This window comes from Aspergillus undulatus (genome assembly GCF_047715775.1).
Source record: "Aspergillus undulatus strain CBS 261.88 unplaced genomic scaffold BDV17scaffold_27, whole genome shotgun sequence".
NCBI lineage: Eukaryota > Fungi > Ascomycota > Eurotiomycetes > Eurotiales > Aspergillaceae > Aspergillus > Aspergillus undulatus.
This window is the reverse complement of record NW_027396631.1, coordinates 377,987-390,275: the sequence shown is the minus strand read 5'-3', so window position 1 is coordinate 390,275 and position 12,289 is coordinate 377,987. Positions and strand designations below refer to the sequence as shown.

Sequence of the window (12,289 nt, the reverse complement as noted above, 5' to 3'; positions counted from 1 at the left end):
TGCAGCGCATCTTCCCTTTGGCTGGAAAGAGGCTGTGGAAAAGACAATTAATATGCTATATTTCTGGTGCGGTGAGGTTGCGGGCCTGGAGGACGTGGCAAAGTTCTGCCAAGATAGTCTCGATTCATTCTGATCATGAAGGGTTTGCTGGACTGGAGACAGAATTTGAATCTTGTTGGCCATTATTGGGACCTATGATGCTGCGCACCTCTTCTAACATCCTTATACATATGGCTTATCTTGCACACATCAAGCTGAGTGGCTCCTGCCGTAATCAGAACGGTTTTTCGGTGAGAAAGCCTGCTTGGTGGCCAGCCATGCTGTAACATTCGCCAGGCACCCAAGAAAACCCCCCCCCCCCCCCCAAAGGCCAAACATCCCCCTAGGATGAACCCGGCCGCGTCAAGACATGTTTTCAGGTGCCACGAGCGGTAAATGTCTGACCAGCAACACCATCGGCGCACAGGGGAAGCGCCAAACAAGCTTCAGGGTCTCAGCCTGTATTGTGCAAAAGAACCCTTTGGCAAATGGTCCCCTGCGGCCATGCTAAGTTGTAGGGTGGACGACCTCATGGGGAACGTCCTTCCCGCCGGTCTGAAAACATGGCGCTCTACGGTCGACACTGCCAACCCTTATGCATCGAATACAGGATTTTCAATTCAATTATGACCGAAACAAAGAGCGTGTCCGTAGTGGTTGGCATAATGGAGCGTAATTCAAGCCGTCAATGAGTCCTTCCTCTTGAATGTTATGCATGTTGTGAATCACTGGCTCATGGCTGATGAGAAGCGGAGACAAGATACATGATGAGAGTCGGCGTGCCTCACAGGTTGTTTCCCACTGGCCTTATTCAAATGAGCTCTGCCTATAGCAGGAGTTGTCCGCCGCAAATGTATGAAGGAAGTGTGGAGGCTTGTCATGTGACTAATTTCGTTTGGGAGCGATCGAGTTGCTGAGGATTCTCACGCAGGAAAAGCGACGACATTGAGTTTCTGGATTTCTCGAACCCAGCTCCTCTGACATTGGAATTCGTCCTCCGGAAGCATGTCAAGGTGCCGCCAGAGTTTCCTTAAGAGTCCCTTTGACCCTAACCGTGGTTTCCCAAGGAATCAACCGGGGTATTGTATCAAGATGATATATGACCCATCTTCTAATGTGTAGGTTGGCGGATTCCACACCAGTAACAACAGTGGACCAAGTTGTGGACTTCAGCAATGTACTGGAATGAGAGACATGTGAAACATGAAAGATGATGTCCTGTACTAACTGGGTTGGACTTTCTCTCAGACAAGCTTCACTACAATCATCTGACAGCATCCACGAAATGTAGAGGCACGGCGGCCTTATAGGCTGCGCCGATATGAGACCTCTCGACATGGTCACGTACCGGGATCAGCGGTTGCAGACATATGGCCCAGGAAACTGGATCAAAGGGACCAACAAAAGCTTCTCCAATCCAATCCAATCCGTGAATCAAATAGGCTAGACGCAGAAACAATAAGTTTCACCAATTCTGCGGGACATGAAAGGAAATGGTGCAATTCAGCCAACACCACTTACTCGGAACATTTCCGGGTTGGTACATGCGTCCACAACTAAATATTTATTGAAGGTTTCAGCGCCAGGAGAGAGTAGAACCGAAAATATCCTGGCTTTAGTGTATTCACATTACATTTACTTATCTTTCCGTACGCTACGGAGAATTGACACTCACATTATTATGCTAGAGATAACCTAAAAAATACCTCTTCGTTGTCTTCTTGACTGGCAGGTAAAAGAAGCCTTTGATCCACGGCACGGATTAACTGCATTGCTGAATCGAGATGGATGCGCCATTCGCTGTGCCCTGACTCTAACAGTTCCAAATCCACAAACAATAATGAACATGTCAACACCGCTTTATAGCGGAGTATCGGGAACTTCCCGCCAGCGAATGCCAAGATGGTCCGGTCGATTTGACTTGATGGTCTGACAATGAAGGCGGGGGATACCCACACTCGCATGCCCAAGAAATACTCTTCCACTGGCTTTCCTCTCAGCCTGTTGCACCTGATGATGCCTTGCGAGCCAGAGCTGCGGGAAATCCGAGACAGAACAGCGGAGGTAGCAGGGGAATATCGGGATCTCCCCAGGAGAAACACCCCCTCTCCGCATTGCGGCCTCTGGAGTATGCTCTGGCGAACACTCGCCGCAAAGAGCTCAATGGATACGAATTACGAAACCCATCCATCGGCGCTCTGAGCGTCGGTCGAGCATGGCAAGACTAGGATTTAAAAGCGAATGATTCTCTCCCAGAAATCATCACCGCCATCACCATTGCATTGGAAAGGCGCACTCATTGTGACTAGAATGACTGCCACAACCCAAAAAATGCGTCCTGAAGAGGATACTACGGTCCAACATGCGGAAGGAGAGAAGGATGCTGCAGTATCAGATGCCTTCTACGAACGCCAGATGACCGCTTGGGAGACCTTTCGCAGGCATCCCAAGATCGTCCTTTGGACATTCTTCTGGTGCATGTCTGCCCTGGGGTGTAAGCTTTCAATTAGACCCCACATCGCCAAAGATCACTTCGCAGCTAACCGGTCCACTCCAGGGGGTTTTGACACGCAAGTCAATGGCGCTATCATCAGCGTCCCCGCATTTCGTGCGTACTATGGGTCAGTCCTATCAGCTCCATGGCGCGAAAAGACCGGCATGTGCTTAAACTAACACACACACACACATCTCACAGTTATATGTACAAAGGCTCTCCTGTTATTCCCGCCGACTGGCTTTCCGCATTTAATGTGGTCTCGTCCGTGGGGCAGTTCTTTGGGGGCTTTCTCTGCAGTTGGGCCGCCGATCGCGTGGGACGCAAGAAGAGCTTGATCATGGGCGTTGTCATCGTGACGGGAGGCATATTCGGGGAAGCCTTTTCTTCGACGCGGCCTGCCTTTGTCATCAGTAAGCTCATCCTGGGGGTGGGTGTAGGCTTCTACCTCACCCTGGGGCCCATTACGTGCTCGGAGATCTCCCCCGTGGTCCTACGCGGCTTGTCGTCGGCCGGGGTCAACCTGGCTATTGCCGTGGGCCAGCTTATCTCGAATGCCGTCACCAAGGGCTTTGGGAGTCGGTCGGACGTGTGGGCCTTCCGCGGACCATTTCTCCTCCAATTATTCTTCTCTGTTGTCTTAGCGATCGGCGGCTCTCTCTCCCCCGAATCCCCCTGGTATCTGGTGCGTCGCGGGGAGATGGAAAAGGCGCGGCGGAGCCTGCAGCGGCTCTACGGGCCCGGCTTTGATATCACTGGCAAGCTTGCTGCCATTGAAAGAACCGTGGAAGCCGAACGTGCCGCCCACCAGCCCAGCTACCTCGCCGCATTCCGCGGCACTGACCGGGTGCGCACTCTGATCTCCATGGGGATCTTTACCTGCCAGCATTTCGCCGGGATAATCTTTGTTCTGAGTTTCTCCACGTATTTCTTCCAGCTCGCAGGGTTGGACACGTCAAAGTCGTTTGACCTGGGCGTGGGAGTTACTGCCTGCGGTGTGGCCGGAAACATCTGCTCTTGGTTCCTGGTTAATCGCGTGGGACGTCGTCCCATCTTTCTAGGTGGCATGGTCAGCTGTACGATTATCCTGCTCCTGATTGGGATTTTGGACCTAGTCCCAACCAATGGTGCCAAATGGGCGCAGTCTTCGTTGACGGTCATTTTCTCCTTTGTTTACTTTATGACCATCGGGGCGGTTGCGTTCGTTCTATTGGGAGAAGTCTCTTCCCTGGCCATGCGAGCGCGCACGACTGCCCTAGCGACTGCTACCCAGGCGGCGTTTGGAATTATCATGTTCTTCGCGGTGCCGTATATGGTGAATCCGGATGCTGGCGTAAGTCTACTCCCTCGTGTTGCTCCACCCCAAACTACCATCATGCTTTCCATAAGGCCAGTGTACGGATATTGACCTGGCACGATCAACAGGACCTACGTGGTAAAGTGGGCTTCATCTTCGGTGGCCTCTCGGCCCTTGCCGCGGCTGTTTGTTTCTTCTATATCCCCGAGCTCAAGGGACGGACATATGATGAGATCGATGAGATGTTTATGCATCGGGTTCCGCCTCGTAATATGGGTCAACATGTGTTGGGATGACATAGTGTGGCAGAACTCGGCATGCTGCGATGGAATGTCTTGTACGGTGCGGTCAATCTGTAATATATGTATATATATATATATATATATATGTATATGTGAATATTCGGCGCCGATTCTAGACATATTCTAGTTGTACATAAATAATCAATCCGAGTCGAAGCATGTCTTGAATTGTTGAACATATTCAATGGCCCATCCGTAGGAACTTCCGAGGGAACTCCACATTCGGGTCAGAGCATGAGCGAGGCGCGAACCGCATTGGGATCACCAGCAAAAGACGCCACCTCCAAAAGCGCCTTCTTACGCAGAGAGACGAATTTGCCCTGCAAATATCGCTGAAGCGGCCGTAAGGAGACCGTCAGGCGTGCGGTTCGCGTTTGGCCAACGGCCAGATCTACCGGGACAAAGCCCAACAAGACGCTGGAGGGAAAGTCTGGCACGCCCAGACGACCATAGATCTGACCGTGATACCTGCCCACCCGCATACCCGTATTTCGGACCACGAAATGAACCTCCACCTCCGGGCTCTGCGGTGGCTGCCCCGTGGTGACGACCCGTAGCTGGTCTACGTGATATGTTGTGTAGGAGAGACCGTAGCCAAACGGAAACGCAGCGGGCACCCCCAGACGATCCAGGAGGTGCTGCCCATACCAACGATCATACGAAATGGCCGTGGCATGCCGGTCAAAATGAGGCAGATGGCTTTCGTCGGTGGGAATGGAGACGGGGAGCCGTCCACTTGCGTCGATGCGTCCGAGAAGCACGTCCGCGAGCGCATGTCCCCCCTCGGACCCACTATACCAGCTCATCAGGATGGCAGGAACCTCATGGCGCCATTCCTCCATCAAGACGGCCCCGCCGGCGACAACAGACACCACGGTCTGGGGATGGCAGGAAACGGCGCGGATAAGCTCGACATCCTCGGTCGAGAGTCGCAGAGATGCACGGTCACCGCCAGCGCCAACCGCGATGGCGCTACTCGCCTGGTCCCTTGCGTTCCCCTGAATGACCCCCAGCATCTCCTGCTCGGTGGGATTCATCGGTGGAGGCAGTAAGTCCTGTAGGGTGGGGTTCTCCTTCAGTGCTGGCACCACGTATTCACCCTCAGCCTGGTGATCGTAGCCCACGACGCAGATGACGAGATCCACTCGCGGGAGAAGCTGCGCGGCCTCGTCTGCCTCCTGGGCGAGGAAGATCTGTGCGTTCGGAAAAGCGCATTGAATGCCCTCCAACGCGGTGACCACTCGTGGCGGAAAGACCTGTGATGAGCCTTTGTCACCCGTGTTGGCCACCCGCGCAAGACGGCCAACAACCGCAATGCACGAGATAGCCGGATCCAGGGGCAGGAGCGCCGTGCCCTCGACCTCCTCGTTCTTCAACAGCACCGTGCCTCGCCCGGCGACCTCCCGCGCCAGTGATCGATGTGCATCGCAAAAGATCACCTCCGGACCCGGCTGCGAGGATTCGGTCTGGACGGCAAACTGGATCTGCTTGCGGAGAATGCGTTCACAGGCCCCATACACGTCGCGCCAGTGCAGCTCCCCCGATTCTAGCGCGGCAGGCAGATGCCTCTCTCGCTGCTGGCGGAACGGCGCCTCGATATCCAGTCCGTTCCGGACGGAGGTGGCCGCATGGCGCAATCCAAAGATGAAGTCTGACATGACGAACCCATCAAAGCCCCATTCTTTCCGCAAAATGTCCACCAGCAACCGCTTGCTCTGCCCCGCCCATTCGCCATTGACCGAGTTGTACGCGGACATCACCGCCGCAACACCCCCGCCATCGACAATCCGTCGAAAATGCGGCAGGTAAATCTCGTGTAAAACATCGTCTTCGACCTGCACATCGACCTGGAACCGCGCGTTCTCCATGGAATTCAAGGCGAAATGCTTCACGCACGCCATGACATGCTTCTGCACGCCCTGGGTCAGCGCCAGCCCGCACTCCCCCAGCAGCACGGGATCCTCGCCGTAGGTCTCCTGACTGCGTCCCCAGGCGGGATGACGCGGGAGATTGACACACACGCCGGCAAAAAAGTTGGCCCCCTGCGCCTTCGCCTCTTTCCCAATGGCATCGCCGACCCGCCGTTCGAGTTCCACGTCAAAGGCGGCGCCCCTTGCCATGGAGACGGGGAAAGCGGTCGACTCCCCCATCACGACGCCGCGGGGTCCATCGCTGAAGCGGATTCCGGGGATTTCCAGACGGGGGATCGCCCCATGCACGAACGGCCGGCGGTTGTATCGATCGCAGAGGATGGACTGGAGCCCGCTCCAGAAGCTCTCGTCGCCGTCAAGGAGAGAGAGACATTCGGCCTCGGTGAGTTCGGCGAGCAGACGGGCGACCGCTTGCGAAAGAGGAGTGCCACTTCGGACCGCGGTGGTGGCAGAGGTAAAAGTGTAGGAGGGTTTGCCGTTGACCGGGCAGTCATTCGGAGACTCCATATTCGTGGGAGACATTGGGTTTACTGGCAGGAATGGGCAGTGAGTGGTACTAGCGGCATCACCGTCCAGGGCACCGCGGCGAACCCATCGTTTGAAGTAGTCGAGTTCCCGGCACGCTCGCCTCGACGGTCGTTTGGGACCCTCCCCGACACTCCGCGATGCACTGGAGCGAGCATCAGAGTGTCCCTCCCGTCAGACTCTTGTCCTCCCCAAACGGATTGGTGAGGGTCTACCTATAAACAAGAAAACGGGTGGAAATCCCGCACTCGCGCTGACGGGAGGATTTCTAGTAGATAAGAACGCTTGTGGAACCGAATGCATTACACACTTTCTTACAGACGTGATGGATGGTGCAGGGCTGGGCCATCTCACTCACCCTAGGATACTCACATTTGTGAGAGGGTACCAAGGAACCAACGAAATCACCGTCTTGCAGAATTCTACCTCTGAGGCCACGAAACTAGGATATAGCTAGCTCTTTGCTAGAGGAAGGTGAATGAGATTCCAATCCTCACGGTATACTACCAACAATAGTGCACTCCAACTCATAATCACTCAATACAGTATACAATATAGACATCCGTGCTCATCTCCACCCTCAAACAGAGTCAGTCGGATCCGTCACAGTGGACCATGAACATATAGATCCAAGGACATCCTCATCCTCATCCTCTCTCCATCCAAGTCGCGCCTGCTTGCAAAGACGCAGCTCAAGTCGGAATCTCGACTATTCCCGTAGCAATGGAGTTGTCGTTCGGATCGCCCATGTTCCCACAATTGGCAAACTGGAAGCTTCTTCCGATCATTGATGCTAATGATACTAGCCCCCGCGAGTATGCTGACCACATGCCCACATCGACGGGCCGCCACGACGTGGGCTCGGCCGCATCGGACCAGGCCACCAGGTTGGAGGAGATGGCGTAGCTCACGCTTCTGGAGATGGGCGGAATTGCGCGAATCGGAGAAGAAGCAGACCAGCTTGTTGTCGTAGACCATGAGGAAGGGCTCCCACAGCGCAAAACTGCCATGGGAGACGCGCTGCGGGCCCGGCGCCCCACGCAACACGCAATGAGCGAGACGAAATGGAAAGTCTGCGCGTTGTCCGTGCTGGCGTACAGCTCGATGTAGACGCCGCCGCTGAGGCTTGAAGGGAGGTGACACCCCCGCGGCCAGAATGGTGCCACCGCAGGACTCAAATCTTCAATACCTCCACCGCACGGCGCCGAGAAGAATGGGGGGTTCCCGGGGAACGTTCAACCGGACCAGGGTGTTCAGAGACCAGCGGAGTGTCGGGAACAGACCAGCCCGACTCTCCGCGACGCATACCCCATACCTCGTGTCTCGTGGAAACACCGGGGACTGCGTCGCGAGATATGGGCGCAAGCGGGGCGCGTCCTCCGGGAGAAGTATGGCGAAACTCGGGGTCACATAACATCGCAGCGATGGCGCCTGGGAAAAGATTTATATAAGTCCGGCTGGATGCTGCCAATCGGTCCTCGTCTTGGAGCTCAACGTCAGAGAGACCTCGTCTTCCCATGGCACGAATCACCCAACATCCATACCGGTCTATCATGCATCTCAAGCGCCTCCTTGGCGGCCCCGCCGTCCTCCAGAGCCTTCTTCTGGCAGTGCTCTCAGGCGCGCAAGATGTCCCAGGTCAACCGATAGAGGACGACTGGGAGCCCGCACCATTCACCGACTTCACCAAGAACATCCTATTCTACCCAGCAGCCGACGCAGTGAACTGGCACACCCTCTACGCACGCACCCTGCAGCTGCCTGGTGAGTCGCTGCTCATTACGTGGGAGAACTACCCGGCCGAGCCCCCCTTGGTCAATCACCCTATCTGGAAGTCCGACGATGGTGGTGCAACCTGGTACAACTACTCGCAGGTCGAGGACCAGGTCAATGGCTGGGGGATGCGATTGCAGCCCTTCCTCTACACCCTGCCCGTCGACTTTGGCGGCTTCCCGGCGGGGACGATCCTGGCGGCGGGGGTTTCCTGTCAGTTCAGCCTGGAGGGGGGCGTCTGGATAGACCTGTATGCTAGCACCGATCTCGCCAAGTCCTGGACATTCCTGAGCCATGTCGCCTATGGTGCGGGCCCCGAAACCATCGCCAATGGCGACAAGGCCCTCTGGGAGTCATTTATTCTCCTGTACAACAACCAGATTGTCATCTTCTATTCCGACCAGACCGATCCCGCGCACAGTCAGAAGCTCGTCCACAAGACGACCGATGATCTCCTGACATGGTCGGATGCAGTACCGGACGTGGCATTCGCTCGCCAGCGGGACCGACCTGGCATGTCGGTCGTCGCTCATATCGAGTCTACCGACCAATGAATTCTGACCTTTGAGTACTGCGGCGCTGGAGACTGCAGGGTCCACTACAAGGTCGCAGACAGTCCGCTGCTTTTTGACGCCTCGGAAGCAATCGAACTGGGCACGAATGACACTTCTCTCGAGACGGGCACCAGCGGGCCATATGTGATTTGGACCCCCCACCCGGACCGTGACGACGGCTCTGGGTTGATCATCATCAGTGCAACCAACAAGGAATGGGTGTTTGTCGGCGAGGATAATGCCAACCCCGACGGCTGGAGGCGTGTGGACACCAACCACTGGTCGGCGTACTCGCGGAGCTTGAGAGTTGTGACCATCCAGGGCCAGAAGAAATTGCTGTATGCGAATGGCGGGAACTTTGGACCTGGCGATGCCAACTCGGTGGCTTGTGCAGTCCAGCCGATCCCCCGATAGCTTCTGACCCACCGCACGGAGAATTCGGTATGAGAGCGCCAGGGGGTCAGTCATGGTGGAAACGAAAGGCCGGCCAACATATACTCAATGGGGGATGCTCCGACGGCTTGAGCACCTTTGGCTTGTAAAGAACGAATCAATATTAGTCGCGTTATCGACAGTGATGGGCTACCGTAGAATTCAAGCACCAATCCATATAAACCAGGTCTTATTGTTTGTTATATTTTCATGCTATAACTCTACTAATACAAATCGGGGGGAAGCGCTGAGGGAGCGTAGAGCTGCTCGCCAGCAGCTCGGAGGCCACCTCGGTGGCACGCAAAGACAGACTAATCGGTGCCAGGAACAGACACCGCCGCCGCCATCAGGCGAAGGCTCTCCTCATAGTCCCTCGTACCATGGTCCGGGTCGACATCCACTTGGGGTACATGTCGCCGGCTCGGATAGGGGGCCCCGTGACAGCCTGAAATTGCCTCTTATCGGTGGCCAACATCATATTCTCGGCCGCCTCGAGAAGTCAGCCGTTGATGAAGTCGCCATGCCAGCTGTATGCATTTCCGGTGGACAGTTGAAGCGGGGCGTTACCAGACCAGCCGTCAGGTACGACGCCGGATGAATCGAAGCGGACCAGGAACCGAAGCTGGGGATGCGCTTCATCCCATCGGGACAGCGGTTCGCATTCGCCAGCCACGCGCAGCTGGAGTAGCCGCTCGCAAGGGCCGTTGGGTTGACACAATCCGGAAGCAGAAGCTGTGTCCGCAGACGACCCAGATTGCATCCTGCGTCAGGCCATCCGTTGGGGTGCGAGGTCTGTGGTCCATACTCGCAACACCAGCTCATGTTCCAAAGTTCGTCTACCTCGTCCACCACCATCGCGGTGGCGTTGCCTGCCACTGCTGTAAAGTTGGTGGAGGGGCACGGAACTTCAGCGGTATCGGTTTTCTGATAGTAGGCCTTGAAGTATCGGGCCTCGACCGGGTCGATGTCGGTGCCGTTGTTGACGTACAGAGTCGGATGCCCTGCTCACAATGGAATGAGTACACGAAAGCTATGGCCGCTTCTCTCGGTGATGGGGATGTAACTGACAGTAAACGGACAGATCATTCGGATTGCTGTTCGTGGCACAGCCGGACACGAGTTCCTCAGTTGTGGATTGGTCACGTTGACGGCGTCGTTACCGAAGAAGCTGTGCATGTGGCTTGTGTACTTTCCCGGCTGCACAATTGAGTCGATGTTCTTGCGCATGATGTACCCCGAATTCACCATGGTGAACCCCTTCACCTTTTGGTTTCTCTGGCCCTACCCGTGATATCCCATGGAGAATCTCGCCCGGAACCATACCAGACGCGGTCGTCCAGGACCCCTTATCGCTATATCCATCCAACTGGGTTCTAGGGAACATACGCACATTCTGTACAGCTGTCCGGGCGTTCGCGGATTCATCACACGTTATTATTGGCGACGCGAACTTCAACCCACACCCGGACGATATTGCCAGTTCAGTGGACAAACCTAGAGCCGTTCACGAGCCTGAAGTCGTTCAACCATCTCCCGTGGTCAATGTTGAGGAGATAATCCCATCCATTAAACAGAATATTGACCCGCTACCTGCCGGTACTCCTGTTCACACCCAGCATATTAAACCACTATTTTTATTATTAAGAGCAGTTACTCCTGTTGCCCCCTTTTGTATCACCAATTCAATTATACTGTATGAAACTGTCACTCCGCCAACGCAGATAATTACTACGACATTAGCAACCCCCGCAGCTGCGACATATACGCTTCCGTTCACGCTCAGTACCGCCGGTTCGACGCCCAAACTTTGCCCCCGAGCATCCAGAGCTTCCGGTTGAGCAACAGGTTCTTCCACCGTCAACCCTACAGGATCTCGCGCTGTGTATGATTTCATGATTTCCCGCGAGTCTGTTATAAAGTTAATATATCTACAGGTCATTATGACGTCTCTGAAAGATAGATAGCCCCCCCTGCACTACCTGTTGAGAAGACAATAATCTACTTAAGAACATTCCTTTCATACCTTCAGATAGAATCAACTTGAAACAACTCTATATCTACAGATAGTACTTGTCCCTTTATTTGTATATATTCCTACCAATCCTTGCCACAATGCAACTTTTCCCGGTTCTCCTCATCACGGTTACTACACTCTTTTCCTTTGCAATATCCATGCCAAACATCTACATCATGCAGGAGGACCATCATGATCTTGATATCCCGAAGGATCCTAACCCTGCTTGTCTTCGCACTTGCTTCGATGAGAAACATGCATGCCCTGAGAATATGGTATTTACTGCATCCCCTGACTGCAATGCAACTGCCTACAGAGCTAATATTTCCGCCCCTTGATGCATAGGAGCCAAAGAAACTGGTAAATATAGACCTATCTCTTATTCTCACTGCATTCAAAACACACAGCTAATCTCCTCCAGGGCGACTGCTGGACCTGCTGTCTCAAATCACAAGATATTACTTCACCGCACCAACAACAACTGCAATCTCCTGCCCACGCTAACGAAAACCTTCTTGTTGAGCCAGAGCGTATGTTCTCTCCTGAATTTCTCTTCCATTGGATAATTGATCACTTGCACACTATTTGCTTTACACGGGAATTATGCAAGCTTTAATCCAGAGTGTTTGCTAACAGACATTCGGCCTTTACATATTAGAGAACTGCCATCTCCAACCAGGTGAAAGCTGCTGTACATGGCAGAACTGCTCTTGGTGCTGTAACAGTCGGTGTGTTGAAAGCTACCTTCCAATTGGGGTTCCAGGATGGGGAATATGTGGATAAACAGGCGGGATTTATGTGCGATAGGTGAATCTCGGCAATCTGGTATATCATATCTATACCAATATTACCCAGGTAGGTAGTGCTGCCGTGCATGGAATCCAGCCTTCCCAGGGAGCTATTTCAAGATAAGGACAAAGGTTAATTC

General features: G+C 54.3%; 4 protein-coding genes across 4 annotated transcripts; 2 read left to right on the top strand and 2 right to left on the bottom strand.

The window, feature by feature from the left end:
- Positions 1 to 2,370: 2,370 nt before the first annotated feature.
- On the top strand, positions 2,371 to 4,126 carry BDV17DRAFT_291843 (putative MFS alpha-glucoside transporter; the record flags this gene model as incomplete). The annotated part of the gene is made up of 4 exons (XM_073762218.1): positions 2,371 to 2,533; positions 2,597 to 2,660; positions 2,735 to 3,866; positions 3,959 to 4,126. The coding sequence occupies 4 exons, from the start codon at positions 2,371 to 2,373 to the stop codon at positions 4,124 to 4,126; spliced, it is 1,527 nt and encodes a 508-aa protein (XP_073615195.1).
- A 147-nt stretch (positions 4,127 to 4,273) lies between these two features.
- On the bottom strand, positions 4,274 to 6,585 carry BDV17DRAFT_291842 (glycoside hydrolase family 3 protein; the record flags this gene model as incomplete). Its single annotated transcript, XM_073762217.1, has 2 exons — positions 4,274 to 4,294; positions 4,384 to 6,585. The coding sequence occupies 2 exons, from the start codon at positions 6,583 to 6,585 to the stop codon at positions 4,274 to 4,276; spliced, it is 2,223 nt and encodes a 740-aa protein (XP_073615194.1).
- A 1,556-nt stretch (positions 6,586 to 8,141) lies between these two features.
- On the top strand, positions 8,142 to 9,329 carry BDV17DRAFT_291841 (uncharacterized protein; the record flags this gene model as incomplete). Its single annotated transcript, XM_073762216.1, has 2 exons — positions 8,142 to 8,878; positions 8,954 to 9,329. 2 exons carry the CDS (start codon positions 8,142 to 8,144, stop codon positions 9,327 to 9,329), a joined length of 1,113 nt encoding a protein of 370 aa, XP_073615193.1.
- A 242-nt stretch (positions 9,330 to 9,571) lies between these two features.
- On the bottom strand, positions 9,572 to 10,595 carry BDV17DRAFT_291840 (uncharacterized protein; the record flags this gene model as incomplete). The annotated part of the gene is made up of 4 exons (XM_073762215.1): positions 9,572 to 9,658; positions 9,727 to 9,837; positions 9,915 to 10,348; positions 10,427 to 10,595. The coding sequence occupies 4 exons, from the start codon at positions 10,593 to 10,595 to the stop codon at positions 9,572 to 9,574; spliced, it is 801 nt and encodes a 266-aa protein (XP_073615192.1).
- Between the last annotated feature and the right edge of the window lie 1,694 nt (positions 10,596 to 12,289).